The sequence below is a fragment of the Papilio xuthus genome, unplaced genomic scaffold (assembly GCF_000836235.2).
Source record: "Papilio xuthus unplaced genomic scaffold, Pxut_1.1 DF829758.1, whole genome shotgun sequence".
Classification (NCBI taxonomy): Eukaryota; Metazoa; Arthropoda; class Insecta; order Lepidoptera; family Papilionidae; genus Papilio; species Papilio xuthus.
The window spans coordinates 256,061-282,734 of record NW_013528891.1 but is presented as its reverse complement, the minus strand read 5'-3'; the positions used below and the strand labels follow the sequence as shown (position 1 = coordinate 282,734).

The window sequence follows — 26,674 nt, the reverse complement described above, 5'->3', positions numbered from 1 at the left end:
AAATACTTAACAAAATATTAACAGTGGTAGAGCCCGCTTTAACATCTTCGCACGAATTGTCCCGGCTCGCCCGGTGAAATAACACGACCACACAGAAGACAGGTGTGAAGTGGAAGCAATTCCGCGTTTCGTCTGATGAGTGTGCGTCCCGGAGGCCTAATTTAGTCCTCTTTCCCTTCCCACCCTTTTTCTTATAAGGATAGGATGGGAAGTGGAAGTGGACTTTCCGGATAAGAGGATGCATGGAAAGGGAAAACATTTTCTTTCTGTGCATCGTTTCCTCCGTAGATTAAAGGTAGGCAACGCATATGCAATTGCGTGTGTCTATGGGCAACGGTCACTTCGCTATTTCAGCGATTTCAGGTGGCCGCTCGCTCGTTTGCCACCTTATGATATAATATATATATATATATATATATATATATCTGTGCGTTTATGGGAACGTGTTATTGACTCTCGGTACGTTGAACTAGGGACGGAGTTATCGAAAAGAAAAACATACAGATAAAATGAGAACCTCCTTTTTGAAGTCTGTTAAAAAAGACATAGAAAACAAACAATATTCTAACCGCAAATTGTGCCGCTTTTTTAACCAATACAAGCGCATCTAATAACTGTTCGTAAACTTTAAAGAGCATTTCCACTAGCGTTATACCAATATCATCTTGTAACACATTAGGGTTCTTTTCATCTACTTGTATAATTTCTGACCACCTCACCATTTTACATGCTAAATAATAAACAAAGAATATACAATAAATTAATTCAATATCAAAAATTAACGATATTACTATAAATAATCCTCTTATCCAATCCCATAATGGATCAAACATTAGTTTGAATGTAACAAATAATATATATGTAAATATTAATAAAATGCAAGCAAACCAAACTACAAATTTAATTTTTATAGTATCTTTAGCATTGTAGAGATATCGATCGATGGCTTGAAGTTTTAACAAAAGTTGAATATTGAATTTACTATATATTATATTAGAGAAACATAAAATAGAATAATTAATAGAATATTGTGAATATGCTAAAACATATACATAGAAAATAGATGCATCGTATATATTAATTAAAGATATTAAACATGTTATTAATAAAAAGTTTGTTAAAAACATTCCTATTCCTAAACATGAGACATATTTCCTTGCATTAGGATAGATTTTGTTATCGATTATATTAAATTTTCTTAAGAAAAATATACAACTGATGTAATGTAAAGGTTTTATCATGGATAGAAATTTAATTTCTAGCACATTTTCTAGTTTAGACATTGTCACTTGTTTGTGCTTACAATGGTTTGTGTTTGAATTTGTTGTCATAACTGAACTAAAATTGGACATAAAATATGCACGTTTTTAATATACTTTATTGTAGAGTAATAGTTGCCTAATTTAGTAGATGAATAGTATAATATTTATAAGAAATTCATTTGTAATGTTCAAAGCGTATTATAATAAAAGGTTAGGTAGGATTATTAATATTAAAGTTTCCATAAGTAAACTCAAAGAAATATATTTCGTCTATGTGTGAATGACCACAGATATCATACAAATATTTAACATTTTTAGACATGTTTAATAGAGTGATTTTATACATCAGCTCAGTATACGTCCCCACTGAGGGGCTCCGATATCCTAAGTTAGAGGTGACTAGGCCATAGTCAACCACGCTGGCCAAGTAAGGGTTGATTTCACACATCTTTGGTCTTCTCAGATATGTGCAGCATCACGATGTTTTCCTTCACCGCAAGAACGTTGGATAAATGTACATATGTAAATCGAGAAACGCATTGGTACACGACGAGATTCGAACTCTGCAGATTACAAGTCAAAGGCTTAACTCCTGAGCCACCGACGCTTTAACGTAATTTTTACCATGTAAATTCATTGAAAACAGAAACGTACAAACCAAAGTTATTTCAGTTTTTTCAATGACAATGAAAGAGAAGACTATTTATCTGAGAAGAATTGAGACTTTAAGCCTTATTAAGGTTATTAATCTTGACCTTTGTTAACCGTTTAACTTTGATTTGTTAACCTAGTCCTTGATCTCTGTACAGTCACACGTTCAAAGACTTATCTCAGAATCTTAATGCAAACTAATTAAATCGTAAATCATTGCCACTGCGCTTAGCAAGATTGCGTTTTTTACAATACTCGTTGTTAAAGTGTTTGAAGTTTAATCTTATACAATTTCACCTGATAGAATACTTCGTTATTAATGATCGAATGTATCGAATGTATTTATATCGAATTGTTTTGTTAAGCAAACCCTTAGTAAATCTACACTAAGGATAACATTTAATAATCATTTAACTTCTCTGACTATCTAGGATGTGTCATTACCAAATTTAGACTGTCATCCTAGTTTTTCATTTGAATACCTGCTGATGATTGTATAAAAAGTAGCCCATCACCAGCTGCAGAATCTTATGATTTTTACGGGTGCAAAGAAAGGAACTTTCTCACAATCCGCGGTTTTTATTATAAGGGTATCATAATATTTATCTTCAATTCTAATTCACGTAATGTCTTACGCTTAATCGTTTAATTACAGTTTAAAATAGACGCGTTTATTTAATAATATATTTATTTTAGTATTACATTCGCAAACAAACCATGAATTTACTAAGTCTATCGTAACTGTTATAAAATTGATGTTTGCGGAGTTTTTTTATTGTACTATAATATATTATAGATAATGTTAATAACTAATTTGATGTGTTGCCATGCTGTTTTATTTACTATGTTAATTAGTTTTTTCACGCGAGTTCGTCTGCGAGGAATTAAAGTGAAAATACTTATTATGTACCCTATGTGTTCTTCTAGACTGTGTTCTACATTTATCAATGTGTTCTTCACAGATATCCGTTCAGATTTTTCATAGTTACGTGATAATATCCATCCATCCAAGCTTTCGAGTTTATATTGGTAAGATTCGCATCGTGTTATCGCGTTGTGTCAACTTGACGTTCAAAAGGTTAACGAAGTTAGTTTAGCTTTAAAGCTATCTAAGTAAGCTGCGTAGGAATTTAGTCACTACATTCATCATCAGCTCGCTGTAAGTCCCCACCGTGGGGCTCGGAGCCTGCCCTAAGTTAAGGGTGATTAGGCCATATTCACCCACGCTGGCCAAGTGCGGGTTGGTTGACTTCACACATATCTTTGAATTTCTTCTCAGATATGAGCAGGTTGCATCACGATGTTTTCCTTCACCGTAAGAACGTCGGATAAATGTACATATGTAAATCGGAAATCGAAAAACACATTGGTACATGGCGGGATTCGAACCCAGGACCTGCAGATTACAAGTCAAGTGCTTGAGCCACCGTTGCTACATTAATCTGTAGAAAATTTAATGCAACTGAGGGCACACCTTGAGAATATATCTTCAGTTAGCTTTTGCCCGCGCGGAATTATAAAAAAACTTAGACTGTAGCCTTTGCGCTATTCCAGACTGTATCCCTAATGGTTTTACGGCAAGCACACTAATCCGACTGTTTGCAGAATTACTTGTAACAGTCAGACCCATTTGTGCACCGAACAAATATTGTTTCGGCAGGATCACTTCGAATTTATAAATTTAAAGTAAGATAATAATTTATTCTACTAAGTATTTGAAAAAAAAAAACAACAATAATAAATATTTACAATAGATCTTTATTTCATTAATACAGATTATAAAATATTTTAATATATGTACAAAATTAAATAACTATAAAAATCACTTTTGGCATTTCAAGTAATATTTATACTTCTAAAACTACCCACATATTTATCTTCATCATATTTACTTTTGATCGAATCTTTATCTGACTTTGGTCTCAGATCTTCGTAGATTTCGGTCAGGGACCTGTTCTTAGTCTCCGGTACAGCGAGGGTCACGTACAACGCTGTCACAAGGCATATACCACCGAAGAAGTAAAAGGCGACGTGGATACCAATGGAGTTGGCAAGTGGCTTGAAGAATAACATCTGGATGAAGTCAGCAAAAGATGCTAGACCCATCGTCATACCCATTACTGATGCTCGGTACTGAAATTAAAAACAACACTTAGTTATATAAACTCTGAAATTCACACTCAGGGTCATTTTAAAAAGTCCCTTAGTGTACTTTGGTCTGAAATACCGGGGACTTCAAGATAATTATGATTACAAGATCATTTAATATCAGGTAGGACAAAGTCATCTAACTCTTCCAGTTTTTGTATGCAACTCAGATATTGTTTAAGATTTGCTCCATAAAATGTAAGGTATATGTACCTTAAATGAAAATATTTCTCCCGTAAGAACCACTGAAACCGGCTGCAAACCGGCTGAGTCACAGAAGATGCATAGACAAAGAGTTACGATAGGCAGCCAGGCTGGTGTGTAGGCGCCGTAGTGTTTCGCCACGAACCACGAAGCCAAAGAGCACATACTTAAGCCTGATATCAAAGCTGTCGATGTCAGAAGTGTCTGGAATAAAATAATTGTGTTTGGATTACATCGTTTTTGATACTATGAGCCGGAGCCGGGAACTAAATATCTGTTAGATGGATAGACATATTCTTTCATAACATTACTCTTTCCGTGTTTATCGATTGGTCTATAATATAAACTAGTTGTTTATTTACCCTTCTTCCAATTCTGTCGACAATGCTGGATGCCAGTGCAGAGCCTAGCACTTGGACTAGGCCTAGCAGCATAGCCTGTTGATTAGGTGTTAGGATCAGCGCCTTCCCCTCAGACGCCCACGTAAATATCTCTCCGGCAAAGTTTAACACTGGGATGGCGCCACACACCTCCCTAGCTAAGGTCGCAACCAAAGCTATACGGAAGGCCCGGAATAATATCTTGTCTTTGACTGAAAAAGAATTAAAAAAATAGGTTAATTGGAGGATGACGCAGAGGGACGGAGTCGTCAAACCCACTCCCTTTTTACATCCTTTTCTTATAAGAAAGGGTAGGAAGGGATAGAGGAGTAAATTACTCGATTCAATTCTTCAATATTTTTAAATTAATTCTCATTCGGCGATCTTCATTTTCAATCAAAACATAACTTGTTTTTGTTTTTATTGAGTTTTTTTTTGCAATACTTATATTCCAATTGCGCAATTTAAATCAATATTTTGCGCAACTGTTTGCGCATCTCTTAACAATGTTCTTAATAGAGTAGAAGGTTGAGTTGGTGACATCAGTAATCATACCGTACTGAGGATCCGGAACGTATCATTTGTAATGATTCGTAGACGTATGTACAGTTAAAGAATGTCAAACACATGCCTCTAATAACTTCGATAAAGTAAAGGCTCGTATACACTGACCGCATCAACACAATTTACAGAAGATACTAAATACTATTCAGAATCTTTTAATTGATGCTTAGTACTAAGGGACGATTAAATTATTCTTAGTATGTACTAGGCTTTTGATTTTATAATCATAAATGCGAATGTTTGGATAGATTGTAGTTTGTTTGAAGGTATCTCCAGAACGCCTGTATTAATCTTGGCGAAATTTGGCATATGTAGAAGCTACTGTTTTTTTTTTTCCACGCGGACGGAGCCGTGGGTGACAGCTAGTAGATACTTAATAATGAATTTGTATAACATCGCTAGTGGGCAGATACCTTAATGAACAATGAAAGAATTGGGCGCAGAGTAATACATCTCGTTGACCTCAAGTTCGTGGCCGCGTCTCTTGTTGATGTATCGCAGTAACTGTTCTTAATATCTATGGGTTTTTTGCGCTATCAAGCCTCATGTCGCCATTCCCGATTAACAGTGGAATATTTATACATTACTAGCAATCGCCCGCGACTCCGTCTGCGCGATATAAAAACAACTACGATAACGAATCAATGAAAGATATCCTCATCTTAGGTTTAAGTTACATTGAAACATTTATTTAAAGACATCTCTCTGATCCCTTATTGTAAAGACTTAGATTTGGTTTTGATATGATGTTTCGGAAATGAAACCTGTTTATCGACCTGTTTGCCGTTATCTACCGGTTTTCGTCTAATAGATCTTATCTGTGGGCAAAATAATTCGCACGGCCATCGAACAAATTGATGCTAAACATAAATATTACGAAATGTTGACATATAAACTAAAGAAGTATACAAAATCGTCATTTATCAGAAATTACAGTTCTCCTTATAAGATTGTGTAAAAATCTACATACGTAGAGTTACATGTTACGGCTCATTACGTGAAGATACTGTGGCAAATTAGATCAAACCTATTTAGACCTTCCAAAATAAAGAAAGTCGGCGAAGTCTTACTTAATTTTATAAACGCGAAATGGGGCTGACGAGCAAACGACCAGCGGTATCTGACGAAATAGCGAAGCGACTGCTGCCCATAGACAACCGCAATCGACAGAGCAGGGACGCACAGGGACAATAATACCCATTCCTATGCATCACCTGCTCCGTCAAATACCCATTCCCTTCCTACCCTTTCCATACTAGATAAGGAAAAGAGGATTAAATTAATGAGGCCTTTAAATAAAGTAAATAATAACGTCAGCTGTATAGTTTGTTGTTGCACATCTCTAGCGTCTAACAGCATTACGTCACTTTGGGCAAATCCTAAACGTTTTTGTGATGTCGGAATTCTACGACATCATAATTATTCCGTGTTACCACAGAATAAATAAAAAATTGTGTTCCCTCTTCCTAAACTCGTTTATCGCATTTGTGTCAAATATTCGTTAGTAAATCCATATTTGGTTTAACATGGTGACGATAAATAGCATTTTGATACTTCTTGGTATCTTATCTGGTTTTATATTATATTTAACGCGATTTTTACTAAATAAGACAAAATTAATTTTATTCTCAATTATATCTTACTTCTTACTAATATTATAAATGTGAACGTTTGGATGGATGGATGTTTGTTAGTAGATCTCCAGGATCTTGCTGAATCGTAGAACGTCTGGAAGAAAACATAGGCTAGTCACTTTTTAATTCCACGCAGACGGACAGTTAGTACTTACATATAGCTTTTAGTAAAAACTTGCTGCTTTCTTCATCATTCTTCTGTTCTATCTTAATAACATCTAATTCTTCTTGTATTTTGACATCGTCTACTCTTCTGCATCGCAACCAAGCGAGAACTCTCACTGCTTCCTGAAAATAACGTACATAGAGTCTTGCAGGTTATGTTTTATTTGCAAGTCACCTTTGGTTTCTTCTAATCTCATTTACAGCCATTAAAACTTTTTGGTTTTTAGTGAGAAATTAAATTACTGGCTTGTTTCAGATTTTACGATAAACTCAAAAACATCTGAAGCTATATGAAAATTATTTCAATTGGATTAAGTGACATTTACCTCATCATTACCTTTCTTGACCAAATAAGAAGGTGACTCCGGCATCACCATGAAGAGGACGATGTGAAAAGCGGGTAACGCGAGACAGACCCACAGGATGGTTCGGTAGCTCAGTATATCCCCGATCACGTAAAGAAACAGATTGCCGGTCGTGTGGAATAATATTACCTGAAATAAACTACAATTAACGAACGCAAAGACATTGTCTTGCATATTTTAGTAACATAGTAACTTGTACAAGACACAACAGGTTTTTGTTTTCCTCATCAATAGTTATAGTCAAGAACTTATTCAAAAATATAGATATGTCTAAATAAGCTCTGAACCGGTTTAAAAGTTCAGCTCACATAAAATTGTGCCGTTGAGATGGCGATTCAACAACTAAATCAGCAGCTCATCGCGATGTACTATACCTATGTGAGTCGATGAGCTGTGAGCTGCCTTGTGACTAGGAGTTCATAGCTCGAAAGTCAAATCATAATTCTACGCATAAATTGAGCAGATTTGTGATCCGGTTCACTGATCTGTTTCACACATGTAAACCGTGAACTGTTCCACAGATCATAAATTTTCTAACCGTACCATAGAAATAGGACAACTAAGATATAATACATCCGAAAGAATGTTAAGGTCATTAACAACGATTTTTACGAACTACTTTTCTCAGTCACGTTTTACATGTACTGATAACACAAGTCACGTGAACCACGTTCTTTGTCTATACAAATACGTAAGTAAACTATGTGTGCATTTGAAGGATTTAAAAAAAAACTTTCTCTCTCTTTCTCTAGATGCCTCTCCAGGTTGGCCATCAGTTCAGTGAACTTTTGCCAGTCTCGTGCCAAGCGAAACAAATGTTCCGCGCTTGTATTTTTTTTATTAGGAGTATTATTTAATGTTGTCACTTACTAAGCAGCCTAATGTTCCTCTTATATGGTTCTCACTAATCTCCTTCGTATAAATCGGACAAGTTACGTATGATCCAGCCATCGTAATGCCAACTAACGCCCTTGATAGAACCAGAGCCCATGTTTCTATAGACACCAGCAAAAGAATCCAACTTGCCTGAAACAGACATAAGTAAATGTGAAAAAGAATACAAAATCATTGTATTAATAAAGCAAAGGAGGAATTAAGTTTTATTCCTTTTTCACTTTCTCAAACTGGTTTAAATCGGGATTCCTTATAAAAGCATCTGAGACCTTAAGGAAATTTATTCAACTAAATTTGCTATTGCTATTTGCATTTTTGATACTTTCGTTATTAGCTCTTGCTAAGCTAAGCTATTGCATCCCCAAAAATAAGGCACAAAAACTACTTTATTTTATGAGCGAATAGGCTTTAGTCGACCACGCTGGTTCATTGTTTTGGTTAACAACACTTGTAGTCGGAATGTCTGAATTTCTTTATTATCAGGTTTCCTTCAAGTGATTTTAAAATATATCACATTTTCTACTATGGTTAGTTTTGAATACTTACAGCGCTGACTCCTGATATAAATAATATTAATAATTTTCTTCCTAATTTATCTCCAGCGTACGCGAGCAGCACATCTGCCGGAATGCAAACTAAATACGCAGCAGCGGCCATCCATGATACCTGTATAAAATATTATAATTAGCAAAACGAGAAATAAAATTAGGTTAACAAATATTTCTGGTTATGCCTTATGTCACAAGATAGCATCACTATTCGAAATTTGAATATGTCGAACTAGATTTGTACACTAGCCGTATCAAGTTTTGGATTACCATTTGATTTATGTTGCATTTTAGCCAAGTTTTATAGGTGTTATTCATTCACTAATTTGTTCCTTGCCCTTAATTGTATTGATTTATTAAAACCGTTGGACATACGCACTTCTGATTCAGTAAGAGGCACGCCTTTGGGTGAGTCTTTGGACTGCAGGAGTAACGTCATCGGTGACATCCAGCCGATGCTCGCCCCGTACACGAACACAGGGAAATTTACTGCAAACAAAACAATATTAGTTAAACTCCTTGTATTGAAGATTTCATCAGCTTCCTATATTCATCAGGTCCCTACTGAGGGACTCCGGGCCTACCCTAAGTTAGGGTTGACTAGGTCATAGTCAACTACACTGGCCCAGTGCGGGTTGACTTTACACATATCTTTGAATTTCTTCGCATTTATGTGCAGGCATAACGATGTTTTCCTTCACTGTTAAATCTTCGGATCTACATATGTATTGTAAACACATTGGTGCATAATGTGATTTTAACCCAGGACTTGGAGATTACAAGTCAATTATTTAACCCGTGAGTCACCGACGCTTTAACTGTAGAGTAAACGATTTATGACAAACTAACAGTTGCCCGTGACTTTGTCGAAGAGCTAGAGACCTATTATAATGTTCAATTCCACGTGCAAAATGTCGCGGGCTACAGCTTATCAAATGTAAGAGAATGCTAGATAAATATCAACTCTACGCATCACTAAACCTGTCCCACTGACGTCGGATAGATGTAATGATTTGACTAAAATTCGAATAAAAAATTACGGTTCAAGGACGTATTAAACTTATTTGCGTATTTCATAGTACAAAACTTTATAAATCTACGCAGCGATTTGTAAACTGTCTCCGACGTCACCAATCGGCAATCAATTTTAATAGTTAGGGACGTAAAACAATTGAATGATTTAACGCGTTCTCATCAATTTGTAGAAGTCAAAGAACAATAAGAATTGAACAATAAAGGTTTCAAAGAAGCAAAGCCAACTTAACGTAGTTCTTGACGGATCATTTACTATGATTTAGTTATCTTAGATTTTATAGATTTAGTAATATACTAGCTGTGACGCGCTTCTCCGTCCGACTGCGCGGGATTAAAAAATAGGTATTAACTGATATACAAGCCTATTGAACATGTATATAAAATTTCATAAAAATCGGTCAAGCCGTTTCGGAAGAGTATGACAACTAACATTGTAACAAACATGTGTTGAATTTTATATAAGATGTATATATACAATGTCGTCCATATCTACGTTTCAAAGCAACTTAACAACTTTTTAACATATTAAAATGTCATAAATATAATATATAATAATATACTATGTAAATAATAAAATATCAACCCTTGTGAATTTCAGGACATTTCAGCAAAGCGGGATCTGACCTCTAATCTATATTAATACTAGCTGTCGCCCGCGACTCCGTCCGCGCGGGATTAAAAATAGATGTTGGCCGATTCTCAGATCTACTCGATATGCTCACAAAATTTCATGAGAATCGGTCAAGACGTTTCGGAGGAGTATGAGAAGGACAATTGTGACACGAGAATTTTATATATAAGATTATAAACAGGCAAAATTTATTTGTTTCTTTACATTGAATTAGCTCCTTAATTACTGAAGCGATTTGAAAAATTCTTTGACTGTTGAAAAGCTGATGACTGACTATCCGCGGGTGACATGAACTATATTAAATAGATTTAGAATAAATGTGAAATTATTCATTCTGAATAAACTAGCTTAATACATCTACAACTACTACTAACAAAATATAGGTCATTATTCGAACAAGCGATTGTTTTTTTTCTAAGTGACTTAACTTACAATGTTAGGTTAGAAAGCAGTAAACATGATAAACTCGTAGAAATAAGAAAGGCATACATTTTGGAAAATAAACAAAAGAGTTTAACAAAAGAATATCCTATGTATTGTGGACATCAAACTTTCAGATGTTTACTAAATTCTGAAATTCTTTTTTACACATTTTTCTGAACTACATTGTACAATTTACTGTTTCAGTATTAATCAGATGAAACGTCAACATTTTTTTTTCAAGATTTTATAAATCCTAATTCTATGAATATATTTCCATAAGCCAAATATATTTCCAAAAAACCCTGAAACAGAACTGAGGTCATAGAAAAATTTGCAAATAAAATTTGCTTAAAACCAATTGACATTCAAAGGAGCATAGAAATTATACATTAACCTAAAAAACTATAACATTTACGACGGTTTAAATTTAAAAAAGACATTAAAAATGTACTCACTTAAAATTGCACATAAAATCTGATTAAATTTACTTCCTTCAGGTAATAATGTATGGAACTTCTTCATTTCACTTGATTCACTAATATATATAGACCAAACACTTTAAAATACCATATTCTTAATTTAAAAAAAATCTTAAATCTAGTCAATACTGCCTGAGTATCTTTCGCGCACTGAATCATTTATTTCCCCACGATATGCTTTTGTTTATTCGAGTGTGTCTATACATTAGGGCGCGTCCACACTGACGTGCGTCGTGCGTCGTTCAACTCGTCTTGTTAAGCTCGTTTGGTAACATTTTCATACAGGGATCCGTTCCACTTTTAGTTTTTTTTGCCATTTTTTATGGTGCTAATATCGGCCAATAATATATAAACGTTTCGACTTTGAACGTTAGGATTTTTTTATTTATAATAATATTAAATATAATATTGTTACTTAGGGATAATCTAGCAATTTATTGGTAAGTGAATTTATAATTAGTCTAGTAGTTTTTGAGTTTAATCGTTACAGAAATACTAAATACAAATTATCTTCTTTATTATATTACAAGCTGTCACCAGCGACTCCGTTAGCGCGAAAAAAAAATAAGTAGTCTATGCGTTCTTTCAGACTATGTTGTACATGTGAGCCAAATTACAGCGAGATCCGTTGAGCCTTTCCGGAAATATTTTTAACAAACATCCATACAAATCTTTCGCGTTTATAATAATAGTAAGATTAATATAGATATCATATTTGAGAATATTATAATTTAAAACTATCTGAAAAGTGCCACGTAAATACGTAACAGATACGTATATAGTTAGTACATAGAAATTCGATTCTTGCATTGTGTACTAAGTTTATATAAGAATCAATACGCGTACACCTTCTTTAGAATGCATCAATGAGATTCAATTTAATATTTCGCTTTCACAAAGCTTAGGTCTCAACGTCTATCCACGTGGTTCTAAAAAGTAACCCTAAAATATTTGAATATGGAATTTTTTACTATTGTTTTAAATTGTATTTGTATAAAAGTACAACGTGATTACGACGCCATTTAATATTATAATTAATAACTTAATATTATGTAAATATTATAAAATGTCTGGAACAATAAAAAAGACATTCGCTACCTACGAGTACGTTTAGTAAAGTTGCAATTAACATATTTAATCTTGAAATGTCTTCTACTTTATTTGTTTAATATTTGAACAAATAAAATACCGTTAGATAAAAATTACTAAACTTTAACTAAACGATAAGAGACAAGAGATGACTATTATACTTGCATTTAGAGTTGCTAGGTCAACAAATAGCCGGACAGACCAGCCAGTTTGGACGATTGGGTAGAAAGGCCGGACTACATTATTGAGGATTTTTTTTAGTAATATTAATCAATTATCATCAGCTCACTATGCGTCCCCACCGAGGAGCTCGCAGCCTACCCTAAGTTAGCGGTGACAAGGTCATAGTCAAACACGTTGGCCCAATGCGGGTTGGTTGATTTCACACATATCTCTGAATTTCTTCTCAGATATGTGCAGGATGCATCACTATGTTGTCCTTCATCCTAAGAACGTCGGATAAATGTACATATGTAACTCGGAAATCGAAAAACACATTGGTACATGGCGGGATTCGAACGCAGGACCTACAGATTATAAATCAAGTTTTGAAACCCCGGAGCCACCGACGTTCTTAGTATTAATAGGTACCACAAAAAAAACTGTTTGTAAAATAGTAAACGAAATATTTCGTTATAAATATTTAGTTATAAATTATGATCAAATATCCAAAACATTATAGATCATCCTGTTTAGCTTCTGTTTAGCAATAAAGACGCTTTATTATATAAGTTGTCTATATATTTCAGATATGCTTATGTACATACATAAAACTATATCAGTAATTTATAGCGTATATGTTTAATTACGTTTATCTTAGAGTTAATTAAGCTTTGCTATCACGATAACAGAATGTATATTTAACGACAATTTATATAATGAAACTATTATGTAAATAGTTATTAAATAATAATTTTTATATACATTAATATATGTATATTTACATTAAGACTTTTAACCAATACTTTTTTATATCATAAACGAGCAAGCGGCCACCAGAATTTGTAGAAATAGCGAAGAGACCGTTACCTATAGACATGCATAATTGCAAATGCGTTGCTAACCTTTACAAAGGAGGAGGGACGCATAGAATGGAGATGCATCCTCTCTTCAATCAATTCAACTTCCCATCACTTCCAAGACTTAATTTTTTAGGAGCTTTAATGACATTTTTTTTCTTTTATGTATAATAATTTTCTGTATCTATGTAGGTTTTATATATGTTCTGATAGAACTAACCATATCAGGATCGCCTCTCTCATTTTCAGATATCTTTGTTTAACTATAAACGAGTTTTTATTTTAAAATTCATATTGACAGCGTCAAAATGACGCATTGAATATCAAAATGACGTGACAAAAGTTTAAAATAATAGGTCACAAAAATTACAACGAATATAAACGATGTCTAGACTAACAATGAAACTATGTTACTAAAGCAAATTAGTATATTTAGTCAATAAACCAAGCCTCAAACATACCGCGGTGATAGACAAGTAAGTTAAAAAACGTTTAAGGTACACGTCCATTGGCCCCCGCCGAACGTACCGCACGTACGGCCCACAGCCGGTTTTTAGTTTTGTTTGTATGATTTAAAAATACGCTGCGTCCATCATCCACGTCACTCTCATCGAAAGATAAAGCAAATCCGTTTATTCAGTGCGCCCGGTGCAGTCTAATGGACGCGTACCTTAACAGTGGTATTTCGCAAACATTGCCGGAACTACCCGACTTGTGAAAAACCATTACCTCACTGTTGAGCTGCCGACGAGTGAGGCTCTGGACGCTCTTTACTCTTTCAATTCCTTTTACTCGTTTTCGTTATATCCTTAAAATAGCTACCAAATAATAACTTAGCTTAACAAGTGCAAATAAATATTGTTGAGGATTTCACATTATGTTTTTATCATTTTAGGAGACTTATAAGAATGATTTGGTTACTATGGATATTAGCCTTTTTCTTTGAAGTTGGTAAGCGTTAACAATTTACATTCTTACATTTAAAATTCATATAAATCAATAATATCGAGACATCATTATAACCAGACGCCATATAGACGACCGCTCTATCGCATTACCATCTCGTCCGACACTCTTACGGTTAATGAAAACATCTTTATGCAAGCAGCACATGTCTGAGAAGAAATTCACAGATATGTGTGTGGGATATGTTTGAATATTGCCTAGTCACCTCTAACTTAAGGTAGACACAAAGCCCTTCAAAATTTCATAGAGATTCATTGAGCCGTTCCAGAGAACAAACATTTAACCATCCATTTAAGCTTCCGCATTTATAATATTAGTAATATTTATCTTATTTTTAGTGCTTATTCTAATGTACAATGAAGCTTTGAAAATGGAAACTTTGTACACGTTTACGAAGAACGTTGAGCGCTTAGTACAGGAGTTGTCAGTTTATTTCGAGCCCTGTCACTACCCAATCGACTTGATAGCGCGCCTCTGCACCCATAAAACTCTTAAACAAAACTAATTTATTTAGTTCTGTCTAAGTGTTTTAGATACAATCACATGTTTTAGGATTGGGTTCTTTTTAACAATGTTAAATTTATTTGAATAGAATTTCCAATAATAAATCTTCAATAAGTTACTTTTATGCTGTTTCTGTGGCAACGCATTTTCCAGGTAAAACCTTAAACTTTTTATTTAATTAACGAATTTTCATTTATTTCTTTCAATTTATTTAATAATTTTTCTTTTCAGAAATATTATTGAAATCACTCGTAATTCAATTTGTAAAAATAGATGGCGCTATTTTAAAAATGTATCAAAAGGCTTTTACTAAAGCTAACGGTGATTAAATATTTTACGATTTCTCGGTATTTTTGTTGGATTCAAATAAAACAACTGAGCTTATAAATTATTATTATAATATTTTATAATCAAAATTGCAGACGGTACATACAGAATAACTATTATAGGTAGAACATTTGCATTGACAGTACAGTTAGAGTTCTTCGCGGTGTTCCACTTACAGAAAAATGCCTTGTTCCTAGACAAATTCCACCCATTCTTACAAAGTAACAAATTAGAAGCAATTAGTCGTGTAATACTAACCAACCTTTTTCCGTACACATTTAAAGGCTGTGTGTGTTCTATTGCTTTTTGTTTCCGCGTCGACACAGTGCTTAGATAGCGTTGAAATGACTTTTAATTTTAAAGTGGAATACCGCCAGTTTCCCCGATAGTACATAGATATACATAACTGGTACATAATAGTTTTAATAGTTACACGAAGCTACTACTTGAATTTATATGTAATCGAAGTAAATCTTTAAAATCTAATACAAGATAATACTTTTATCAATTGGTATCATTTAAATATGATACGTTCCAAATTGCCTTAAAATATTTAACCAAATAGTAACTTCCACCATAACTTTTACGGGTTAATTCTCAATTAAAAATGCCCTTCGTAAAACAATAGTGGAAATTAATATAAAGAACCTAATTATTTACATTCGCTTAAAATATAATTATGAAATAAATAGAGCAATAAATAAAGATTCCAAACTTACATTTTTTTTAACCTAAATCACTTAATTTTTAAAATTGAGCTAAACAGAACTTGTCACTTGATATTTTAAATAGCAAAGTTTACAGAAAATAAATTGCTTTTTGACATCAAATTCGGTTTAAACTATTTAAAGTTTATGAATACATATCTTTATTAAATTAATTTGACAGTGAAATAAACATTATTGCTTAGTTTAAAATTTTAATGTTCATTTATTTCGTTTCATTTTAATAACTAATTTAACTATAATTTAGACGCCATTTTGTTCGTGCGTTTATTTGACGACGCCATCTTGTTACATTTTGTACTGACTCCCTTAACACTTAATTAAAGGAAGACAAAGTTCGAATATTACAATGGTTTTGCATTTTATCTATCGTTGGCACTAAATTTAATTTTAATGAGACTATTTATTTACGTTTATATGCAATGAAAGCGGTATTATAATATGACGGATGTTAGTAATGAGCTAATACAACCAACGCCATCTATCGGTAGAGGTAGTTTTTGGGCTCTTCAGCGATAGGCTCTGTGCAGGTGCCAAGATATTTCAGCTGGACCACGCTCCTGGAATTATTGAGATAAATTTCATTACTTACTGGGAATATTTTTTAAATATATTATTCTTTATGGTTTTTATCATCATGCTACCATCTATTTTAAATATTTCTCGGGTGTTTTATTCGTATACTGATCTTGCCAATTCTCTTTTGTTGAGGGATTGTAATCTAGACTTTGTACTTTACCTGGAACGGCAGTTCTCCATCTCAAGGAAGCACTTGTTGGAGTAAGTCTTGTCATCAGTGCCACAGACAGGGTCATACTCAGGCGGGCAGACGCGAGCGCAGCCTGCGTACTGGAAGCGCGCCAGGCAACGCTTCAGTGGCACTACGTATACGTGCTTGCTGCAAACATTAATGAAGATTAGTTCTCCTACAAATAGGATCACCAATATCTATTTTCGACACTAAAAATTAGGATCTTTGATGATGTTTTGTGTCTACTCACCCGCAGTTTTCCTTCTTCATAATGCACTCGTTCCTGTAGAAGCGGTTGTCGGAGCCGCAGACAAAGGCGGGTGTGTCGGGACAGGGCCGGTGGCACAGCGCCGTGGTGCGGCAATGGTCAGGCGCTACTGCCACCACGTGCTGGCCGCATGTCGCTCTGCGCAGCTCACATTCAGACCTACACAAGACACTAGCTTACAACAACTACAGCAATATGTGAAGTGCAAGTGACATGTCGAAAGCGTAATTTTCTATATATTCCCTTCACAATAAAGTAACCAGTGTGTAGGTATTTATAGTCAGCGATGGTCTACATCACTAAAATAGAGATTCTACTAAATGTAGGCCTGTGCAGTAGTAAAAGTATTGCTCACTTGTAGACGTTGCCGTCGGAGCCGCAGACGGGCTGGTCGAGCGCGTTGTCGCAGCTTTCGGGACAGTCGGTCTCGAGACGTGGCAGTAATGTGCAATTACCGAAATGTGCCAGTTGCACGCCCTTACTGCAATTATTAACAAGAACATATAGTGAGAATTTTAGTGTTTAGTAATACTATGAGGAGTTTCAATGCAGTAGACACTCTTTATTCATTTTTACTCCAAAGTAACTGCAATTATTATTCTATTGTATTATATTAATAATTTGTAGTTATGGTGAGGCTTAGAGTAGCATGAACTTACAGGCAATTAGCAACCTTCAACTGGCAGGAGTTTGGGTATACATTAGCGTCAGTGCCGCACACAGGGTCGAAGTCACCGCGGCACTTGACCTTGAGGCATTTGTTCATCTTTGACTTGCACTTCTCCATGTCCACCTTTTTAACCACTTTTCTGTTGTTGACACTGAAATGTTAAACATATTAAAAAACAATGCTTTCTAGCACGAATATTAGAGTAATCAAAGATTGGTGACGGGTCTGAAGATTCTTCTTGTTTTCATCTTATCTTGAACTTACCCACAATTAAGCATCTTCATCTCGCACTCATTCCTGTATATGTTCTCGTCAGAGCCGCAGACCAACTTCTCCTTCTGTCCAGAACAGTCGGTGGGACAGGACTCGCCACCTGATGTCCGCTCTTGTGACACGCAGAATGCCATTGGAACTTCGAATACGTGTTTTCTGAAATAAATGAAGTGTCCTTAATCCATTAGACGTCCAGAACTATAGCCGTTAAGTAAAATATAATCTGCACTTACCCGCAGTTTGTGGCCTTCATCCTACAAGCGTTTGCGTACAACTTGCCATCAGATCCGCAGGTTGGGCGCGCCACTCGCCAGCACGACTCGCGGCAGTGTCGCGTCGTTTGACAATGCTTCTTGTTCGTTCTCACCACACCTTGTCTAAAACGTTATCCATTTAGGATTTAAATACATACAAATACATATACAATGAAAATTATCTTATAATTTTAAATGAAACTTACAAACAATATCGATAGATGGTGCTATTATAAAAATGTTAGTTCAAATAACATCATTTATACCAATAGATGGCGCTATATTAAACTAACAATGGACGTCTCATTATAAACTATTACAAACAAATAATATGATGTGATTTCGTGTTAATTTAGTTATTTGATGTTATGACAATGTCAGAATTATTAGCTACATAACAATTACCCGCAAGTGAGCAGTTTCATCTGGCACGTGCTCTTGTAGACGTTGCCATCAGAGCCGCAGACGGGTCCGTCAAGTGGCGCCTGTGAACAGTCCACTGGACAGTTCTCGCGGTGCGCGCTGATGTTGTTGCACGCGCCCAGGTGTGACAGACCGATGCCCACTCTGTACATAGACAAACATACGAACATTGTAAATATATTTACATTACTACCGAGATGGGAGGATGCATTATCTAATATTATTAAATTGTTTTACAGGATGTTGAAATAAATATATAACTATTTGCGTATAATATATAAACATACCTGCATATTTCAACTTGCAACATGCATCTATTGAGGTATGTTCGTCCGTTTGTGCCACAAACTGGGTCTCTTTCCGCAGTACATCTGTGTTCGCATTTAGAGCCTTGCGCCCTGGAACAAGCTCCTAAATCCTGGGCCAATTTTACTCCTGGAAAATAAACATTATTAAGACACATAAGCCAAGATTTTGTCTTAAAGACTTTAAAAATATTATCTAGGTTAATTATGGTTATTGGGAATCTGGTCTACCGCTTTATTTATCTCCTATTGTCAGATGGGTACTAACTAAAACAACAGACTAACTCAAATAATTATACACTATTTGTGCAAGATAGAGTAGTTATAAAATATACCTTTCCCGCAAGTCTTCTTCCTCATCTCACAGAGCGAGGGGTAGATGTACCCGTCAGTGGCACACACAGGGTCGCCTTGCAGTGCCGGACCACAAATTCGAGGGCAGCTTGCGTCACGCGCACCCTCGCATAGTGATGACGCTGTAAAATAATACAATAAAAAATAAATTCAGTGGCCCAGTAATAGTTAAGGTACCTGAGTAAGAGAGTGAAATGAAGAATATTAAGATCAGCCTAAAAGGGTGAAACTTGATGCACTTATCTCACATAGAGTGTGATAAAGATAAAGAGATATTATGGATCTGTAGACATATTCTGTATTTAAGTATTTAACTGTATAATCGCATCTACTTTAATATATTGTCCAAGTTTATTCAAAGATTAAAATTCAATTTGAAATTTAAATTGCTTTAAATCGCATGGTAACACGTGAAAGCCTTTGAATATATTTTCTAAGCTGTTAAATTCTCCGCTAAATATAGACAATGATAAGAATCTCTTTACATACCATGCATTGTCTCCGCTTTTGGGGCCACTAAATTAGCGAATTTAGCGACAGAAATAACATATGCATAATAATGAATAATTCTCAATAATATAAGTTAAACTAGAACATCTACTTAAATTTTGTGTAGCTTTAGCTTGAAAATATACTAAAAGCTCTTTTAGTCAGTAATTAAAGAGTACGCGAGTTGCGTGATTTGGACTGTCAAAACCGTCAAAATGCTTATTTCGTGGCCACACATACAGAACGGTTGCAAACGGTTGAAAAAAGTCCAACAAAGTAGAATCGCTTGTTTCGCAGCCACACAATAAGTTACAGAACGACTGGAGGCGAGGAGCAGAAAAGTACAAACGCTTGTTTCGTGGCCACACAATAAGTTAGAGTGTAGCCTGAAGCGTCGCAGCGGACCGGGAAAGTCCATTAAGTGCTTTGTACTTATTTATATATAAGCGATAAAACGTTCAACTCCATACATTACTCGCCTCATTATTTAATAAAAGATAAGCCGCATTCCTCGCTAATTAAATTTACAGGACTTCTGTTTTACGATTAAATGTTCTTATTGATAGACGTAAGGTACTTAATTAAAAGAGAAAAGAGAATAGTTTTAAATGTTCACTGTGTTATGTATGTCAATCTAGTTTTTTTTTATTTAACTTTTACTCCAAAACAAATATTGACTTAAGATGTCTTGGTGCAACAATCGGTTGTCAATGTTGACATTTCTGTTAAACTTATCGTTATAATTAACCATTACGAATACTCTAACCGATGATTTGATGCAACTCACCCTATCAGTTTCCATCTAAAACTTTAATGACCTAAGCTGCACTATTTTCTCAGTTCAGTTTGTTTTAAAGCACTTACTTTAGAGGCAATAAGAAAGCTTTTAGTAAATTGCCAATTACTAAAGTAAACGTTAAAACAGTTTATTACTTAAGTGTACGTTTATAAAGATGGCAACCATTAAAGTCATGTTTGATTAAAAATTGCTTTGAACTTTCTCTTTCGATTTTATATGTTGGTAAAAACTGTATTCATTTGTTTACTTTTAACTTTTTTTTATTATAATTAATTATTTTAGAGATAATAAATTATATTCCAGTTTATATTTATAAAAAAGTGTTACGATGCATGTTCACGATAAACTCCGAAACTAAACCAATTCTTATCGAATTTTGTTAGCATCTGTAATTAGGTGTAACTTCTCTCAAGGTAATTTTTACTCAATTATTGATCTTTTTTATTGGTTGGAGTCGCAGGAGACAGCTAGTAATTCTATAATTTCAAATGCAATATTCTCGATATTTTCGCGAGATTTTGTTTATGTCTCTCATCCTTTAAAATTGTCTTGTTGGTGTTAATCGTTTCAAAATCGGGAGATTGAATTGAATCGGAAATAACATTGCTGGGTAAATTTCCGCAGGGAGGCATTCTAGGTACCGCCAACTGCAAACGCATCATATAAAAAAGATTTTTTACAGGAATAAACCTAAAATATTGAAAATAAACCAAACATAAAGTTTACTGTTGTATGTCAAAAACGCGAATGTATGTTTTTGCACCTTAACGTCTCAAATGATCATCATAAAATTCTGCACTCTGATTCATATGGCTATAAAATAACCCTGGTAGCAGTTTCCACAGAAGATTAACTGTAGCAGGAAAATACGTGGACAAACCCGCGGCTAATAGCTAGTGTACAATAAATGCAATCGCCTTTTATGTAGGAATCATTATCAGCCGCTGGCCTTAGGTGTGAGAGGAATGGGGTCACTTCCCAATCAGCAGACGTCTATCGTCTCTTCACAATACATTGCTGCATCTGCATATTGACCTATCGTGACTTTGTCATACCAAACGTTTATTAAGATTAGGATCAAGGTTTGATAGTTATGACATTAAACTTTTGAAATTTACCGTCGGTTTCTAAGACCACAATCTCTGCACAAAACATATTGTCATTTCCTTTATTACCTTAGACAAAACAGAGAAAACAATATGTTTTAAACGGTGATTTAGTCTTGGAAACTTACTATTAGTGCAGTACATGGATTTTAGATATTTGTGTACTTAATATTTGAAACTAAACCTACTATCCCTTTCAGTTTACTTTCACGGGAAGGTAGGACAGTGGAGTTGACCAGTAGGATAAGACAAAAGTGTACTGTTTTTTGTATTATACAATTGAAATACTACCCTGTCTACTGCTCTGTTTCTCTCCGCCGTCGTGTGAAATATACATAATAGAACAAACAAACGTTTTGGTTAAATATATCCATCAACAAAGTATGTAACCCTGACAGGTCCCGACAGCTGTTGCCGTCAGAACTCAGTCAGAACTCAATAAAACTTTACACGGTCTCGTGTTCAGACAAATTGCGAACGTTGAACGTTAATTGCAACTCGAATGGGGGCGCAAGAATTTTTGTAACGAGTTCGAAACTAGACCGTTGTGTGCCAGTGCGGTACTTTTATGAAGACGGATTATGAAGATAAAAAAAACGAAGTCATAGACTTTTTAATGTTATTTAAAGTGACAAGTGATTTTGATGTGGTGAAGTGAATGAGGAAGTATCTTAACCAATTTGGACAGTAGATGTTTCATTTACAAGTGGTGAAGTTTTAAGAAGATACATAATTTTACATCGAAAAGGTTATCCATATTATCTTTACTAATTACCCTTTTATTCGTTTCTCATTTGTTTTAATATCTTATCTTACTAATATTATAAATCTGAATGTTCAGATGAATGGATGTTTGTTTGAACGTATCTCCAAAACGGATCAACGGATCTCGATGAAATTTGGAATACATATAGAACATAGTCTTGAAGAACACATTGACTACTAATTATGTTTTTTAATACGGAGTCGCGGGCGATGGCTGGTTTAAATATACATTTGAAATCAATCTCATATAAAATAGGAGCAGCCGTTATAATAAACAAAAGAAATCACATAAAATAGTGCATAGTCAAACAATTTTTGTTCTCTAACGTGTTTGTTAATGATAAACAATGACACCGTGTCTTATGCGGCGTTAAATTCATTCCAATTCTCAGATATTGGTTTAACTGAAAATTCCCATTAAATGCTTATTATCTTCGTAACACTACTCTACAACGGTTTAAACAAAAAATACTTCGGTTTTCTTTTAGTACAGATGTATTAAAAGGTTTTTTTTAAATCTTAGCAGATTTTTGTTAATCTTACTAATAATATAAATGAGAATATTTGTATGTTTGAATGTATCTCCAGAATGACTGAGGATCTCGCAGAAATTTGGCATAGATGTAAAACATAGACGGCAAGAATACACAGGCTACTATTCTTTTTTATTTGCGCGCAGACCAAGTCGAAAGCTAGTTTACTAATATTTCTTGTATCATTCTGTGTTTGTGCTATGATATGGTTTACGATAGTAGTCGAATAGCGAGATTGGAATCCCAAACTCGGCATCGGAAATCCGTACCCTTCACCATTAGGCTTATGACGCTTCAGTTTTTTGTAATTTGTTTGCAGTACTTTGGTGATATATTAGGCATTAATTCTCATGTTTTGTATTCACTGCGCGTATAAAAGTGAGCGATTCATCAGCATTCAGTACAGCTATTGGAATAACCGGAGAAACTTTATTGTCCGAGTCGGATTACACTTCGAATTAAATTTCTCTTACATTCAAGGTCATTTGTATAAACACGTGTGTGATCGCTTTTATTTTATAAATAATTAACTTTCTCATTAAATAAAATGTTATAGTAATACAATGGTAAAGCAAAGAGTTAAACTTACTATCTTTGAAACTCGACGATTTATGTTTTTGTTAGTTTAAAACGTCTCTTATATTTTTAATAAATCATGAAAACAAATTAGGAATGTCTTTTTATGTAGTAACTTACCTTAATATAATTTTATACATAAAATACAATTTAAATGTATAAGAAAGTATTGAAAATCCTCTGTAGTACTTAAAATATTAAATGTATTATTAGACTAGCTATCGCCTGTGACTCCGATCCCAAGGAATTTAAAAACTTAATCAATAGTCTATGTGTTATTCCAGACAATGTTCTGTATGTATGCCAAATTTCAGCGGGATCCGTTCTGCCGTTTTGGAGATACCTTCAAACAAACATTCATCCAAACATTCGCATTTATAATATTAGTAAGATTGAATATTTCAATCTCCGCAAAAAGTAATGAACTGTGTACGTATTAAAAATCATCAAATAATCATCCACTTAGCTCTATTATTTTTTGCTTAGATATAAACAAACATAAGCAACCTCGTTACCATCCATTCATGACGCTCAAGTTAAGCTAAGTCATTGACTTTGATCGAGCATTCGACCCACTTCGCTAGATCAAGGTCACTAAGCAATGTCAAGTTATATCTCTTGACGTTTTAATTGCTTGTGATGATGCTTTTGACGTTTCCGATGAAAGCGCTACGGTTATTCTAAACGTCAGTTTGACACCTGTCAGTTGTACAATTTTAGTTGCCAGTGTTTTTTTAATGTTGCTCGCCCTGTTTAATTGGCGCGATAAAGTAACTGTATATTGGGCTTTTTTAATGTTTGCAAATATTTTTAAATGATCGCAATCAACGGCAGATTTTGTTAATTGACAAAATATGCAATACATTAAGCGATATCCAATTAGGTGGATGCAATTTAAGTTATTTTATTTATAAAATATCATTCCATTTAAAAGAACTGTTACTAAATAATTATTTCGCAATTCATTCAACTCTAGAAATCTTTTACTTTATTAAGTATATTTCTTTAAAAGTTAATCCCTTATTAATATATTTTTAAGTCGATTTCATTACCCATTATTTATTACAAACAGCTCTTTAGTTAAATTATTTTCTATCTATTTTTCGAATTGTTTAACTTTTAATTTAAGTATATTTTATAAGGCAAATAATTCCAAATTTAGTCTTGAAAGATTTACAATTAAAGTATGTTTAATAGTTTATGATTCGTCATAATCAAAGCGCATTTAATTGAGGATACGATACGATACGATACTACGATAAGAAAATAATAATAATAATAAAATTGTTTCTACGTTATCGTTCTCCACATCAGATACTGATGTGGAATGCTTTATTTCTAAAGATATTTATTGAAACAGTCCACCATCTCGTATTCCTGATTCCCCACAGCGAAGACAATAAAAGTATTCCAGTGTCCTATCCGATATTTATTCATTCTAGATGCTAGACTCAGCTCAGACCACAGATTCTCAAACTTTATTCTCATAGAACCTCTTTTTAAAATTATAATGTTTTAACTACATTTATATTTGTAAGATATTTCTCCGGAACGGAAGAATCCGTCACGTGAGGCTAAGGTTAGACCTCACTTATAGTGGGTGCCTTACAGCTGACGCAGGTGGGGTTGCGGTTGTAAGCGCACACTAGCCCGTGGCCTCGCCCCTATGAATAGGAGGAAGAAAAAGGTTTAGTGGTAATGCTGCCTATCCGGCAGAGAATCCCACGTCACTACCTCGTCGCGGAGTATACATAAAGCATTTCTCTGTGGTTAAAGGGTGTTCCAAGAACCTTACAGTCAGAACAACTTTGGGAACCACTGGCTTAGACTATCAGTAGATAAACTCGGTTGAGTAATGAGACAGATAGCTCGCGTTTCAACTTAAGGTTGTCAGTGATGAACTGTTACGTATTTCCACAGATTTAGATAATCTGATTTATGAGTACTATTATGAGTATGAGCGAACTTATTCGTATATGGTTTGGTTGGTTTAAAGTCTAGGTTCTTGCTAAGTACAGGTTGATTACAGGGTTGCATTATTTCCTTTTTAAATAAAAATAATCTCAAATACCTTCACGAACATCTTTTGGCATAAAACTGCAGTTGCATTTAAAAACAAACAACTTTTAATATTATCGGTGTCGTGAGCAAAATTTTAAATTCTCATGAATATGTCTGAAAACAACTCACAGTGTTTCGCTTTGAATACAATGAGATGTGAAATGATAATTGTTATTCCACATGTTTGGTACTTTATATTCTTGTACATTTAATAAATTAATTTAAATTTAACAATGATCTATAACACTTTGATAGTAACCGACTTTTAAATTTGATGTGTTGCGTACAATTTTTTTAATCATTTTTAAGTTCGTAATTAGATATAGACAGATTTAGTAATGGCCATAAAAGTATTTTTTTAAGTTACGTATATTCGCTTCGTACAAAATGTAAAAACGCACAACAATGTTCTTTTTTCTTTCTTTTTACTGTAAATGGTTTTTATTTTCAAATGGACAAACTTTATTTTTATTTCAATCGACCTCTATGGAGCAATATAAATAAAAAATATCAACTTTTTTTTTAAACAGGCAACCCTATCACATCGCCACGGGGCACACACGCGCTGTGGGCGACGACATGCTCTCGGATTCTAAATTCAAATTACTCGCGCATTCTGCACTGCTGACGTGCATCAATAAATTGAACGAACATACATCGAGTTTCTACTACACATATACCTGTATCAAAACATATTTTTATCTCCGTCTATTCAAACAGTAAGAAAGAGACTCAAAATATTTTTCGATCATTATTTGGCGTCTGATGGTAAGTAATTTATTATGGTTATTTTTAACATGAATATTTTACGACCACACTATGACCCTAATGAAATGCGTAAAGAAAGTTAGGGACACACTTTTTTACTGAGTCTCTACATACATGTGGTTAACCCAATTATTGTAATCTACATTAACTTGAATAAAAGCGGCCAAAAGACCAAAAAAATATTAGATTGCTATTTTTTTTTTTTTTTTATTATAATTAATAATTTCGTAATAGTACGAAAGAGCGACGGTGGCTCAGGAAGAGCG

General features: G+C 34.2%; 2 protein-coding genes and 1 long non-coding RNA gene across 3 annotated transcripts in view; 1 reads left to right on the top strand and 2 right to left on the bottom strand.

Moving 5' to 3' along the window:
• Positions 1-3,712: 3,712 nt before the first annotated feature.
• LOC106113212 (facilitated trehalose transporter Tret1-like) lies at positions 3,713-11,639 on the bottom strand. The gene is made up of 9 exons (XM_013305944.1): positions 11,360-11,639; positions 9,195-9,304; positions 8,814-8,933; positions 8,244-8,399; positions 7,335-7,502; positions 6,999-7,131; positions 4,628-4,857; positions 4,275-4,469; positions 3,713-4,046 (listed from the first exon to the last, which is right to left on the bottom strand). The coding sequence occupies exons 1-9, from the start codon at positions 11,424-11,426 to the stop codon at positions 3,750-3,752; spliced, it is 1,476 nt and encodes a 491-aa protein (XP_013161398.1). The 5' UTR covers positions 11,427-11,639; the 3' UTR covers positions 3,713-3,749.
• A 2,065-nt stretch (positions 11,640-13,704) lies between these two features.
• Positions 13,705-15,311, top strand: LOC106125098 (uncharacterized). The gene is made up of 3 exons (XR_001228252.1): positions 13,705-13,967; positions 14,387-14,442; positions 14,796-15,311. It is a non-coding gene; the product is annotated as an uncharacterized LOC106125098 (long non-coding RNA).
• Positions 15,312-15,731: 420 nt separating this feature from the next.
• The window catches only part of LOC106128558 (agrin), a 39,832-nt gene continuing 28,889 nt past the window's right edge, over positions 15,732-26,674 (bottom strand). Inside the window, exons 3-12 of the mRNA XM_013327004.1 lie at positions 19,293-19,433; positions 18,940-19,087; positions 18,635-18,796; positions 18,209-18,352; positions 17,967-18,131; positions 17,692-17,853; positions 17,388-17,513; positions 17,015-17,191; positions 16,753-16,911; positions 15,732-16,573 (exon numbers count right to left, since the gene is read on the bottom strand). Coding sequence (XP_013182458.1) covers positions 16,495-16,573; positions 16,753-16,911; positions 17,015-17,191; positions 17,388-17,513; positions 17,692-17,853; positions 17,967-18,131; positions 18,209-18,352; positions 18,635-18,796; positions 18,940-19,087; positions 19,293-19,433 — 1,463 coding nt within the window. The 3' untranslated portion in view covers positions 15,732-16,494. The remainder of the gene's footprint in view (positions 16,574-16,752; positions 16,912-17,014; positions 17,192-17,387; positions 17,514-17,691; positions 17,854-17,966; positions 18,132-18,208; positions 18,353-18,634; positions 18,797-18,939; positions 19,088-19,292; positions 19,434-26,674) is intronic.

What these genes read in the sequence shown, in the direction of transcription:
- LOC106113212 (XM_013305944.1), bottom strand. Translation starts at nt 11,426, where the DNA reads ATGAAGAAGTTCCATACATTATTACCTGAAGGAAGTAAATTTAATCAG. An exon ending in TGCCTCTTACTGAATCAGAA is followed by an intron (nt 8,934 to 9,194) that starts GTGCGTATGTCC and finishes TATTTTATACAG; the next exon opens with GTATCATGGATGGCCGCTGC. An exon ending in GTTTTTACTAAAAGCTATAT is followed by an intron (nt 4,858 to 6,998) that starts GTAAGTACTAAC and finishes ATTCTTTTTCAG; the next exon opens with TCAAAGACAAGATATTATTC.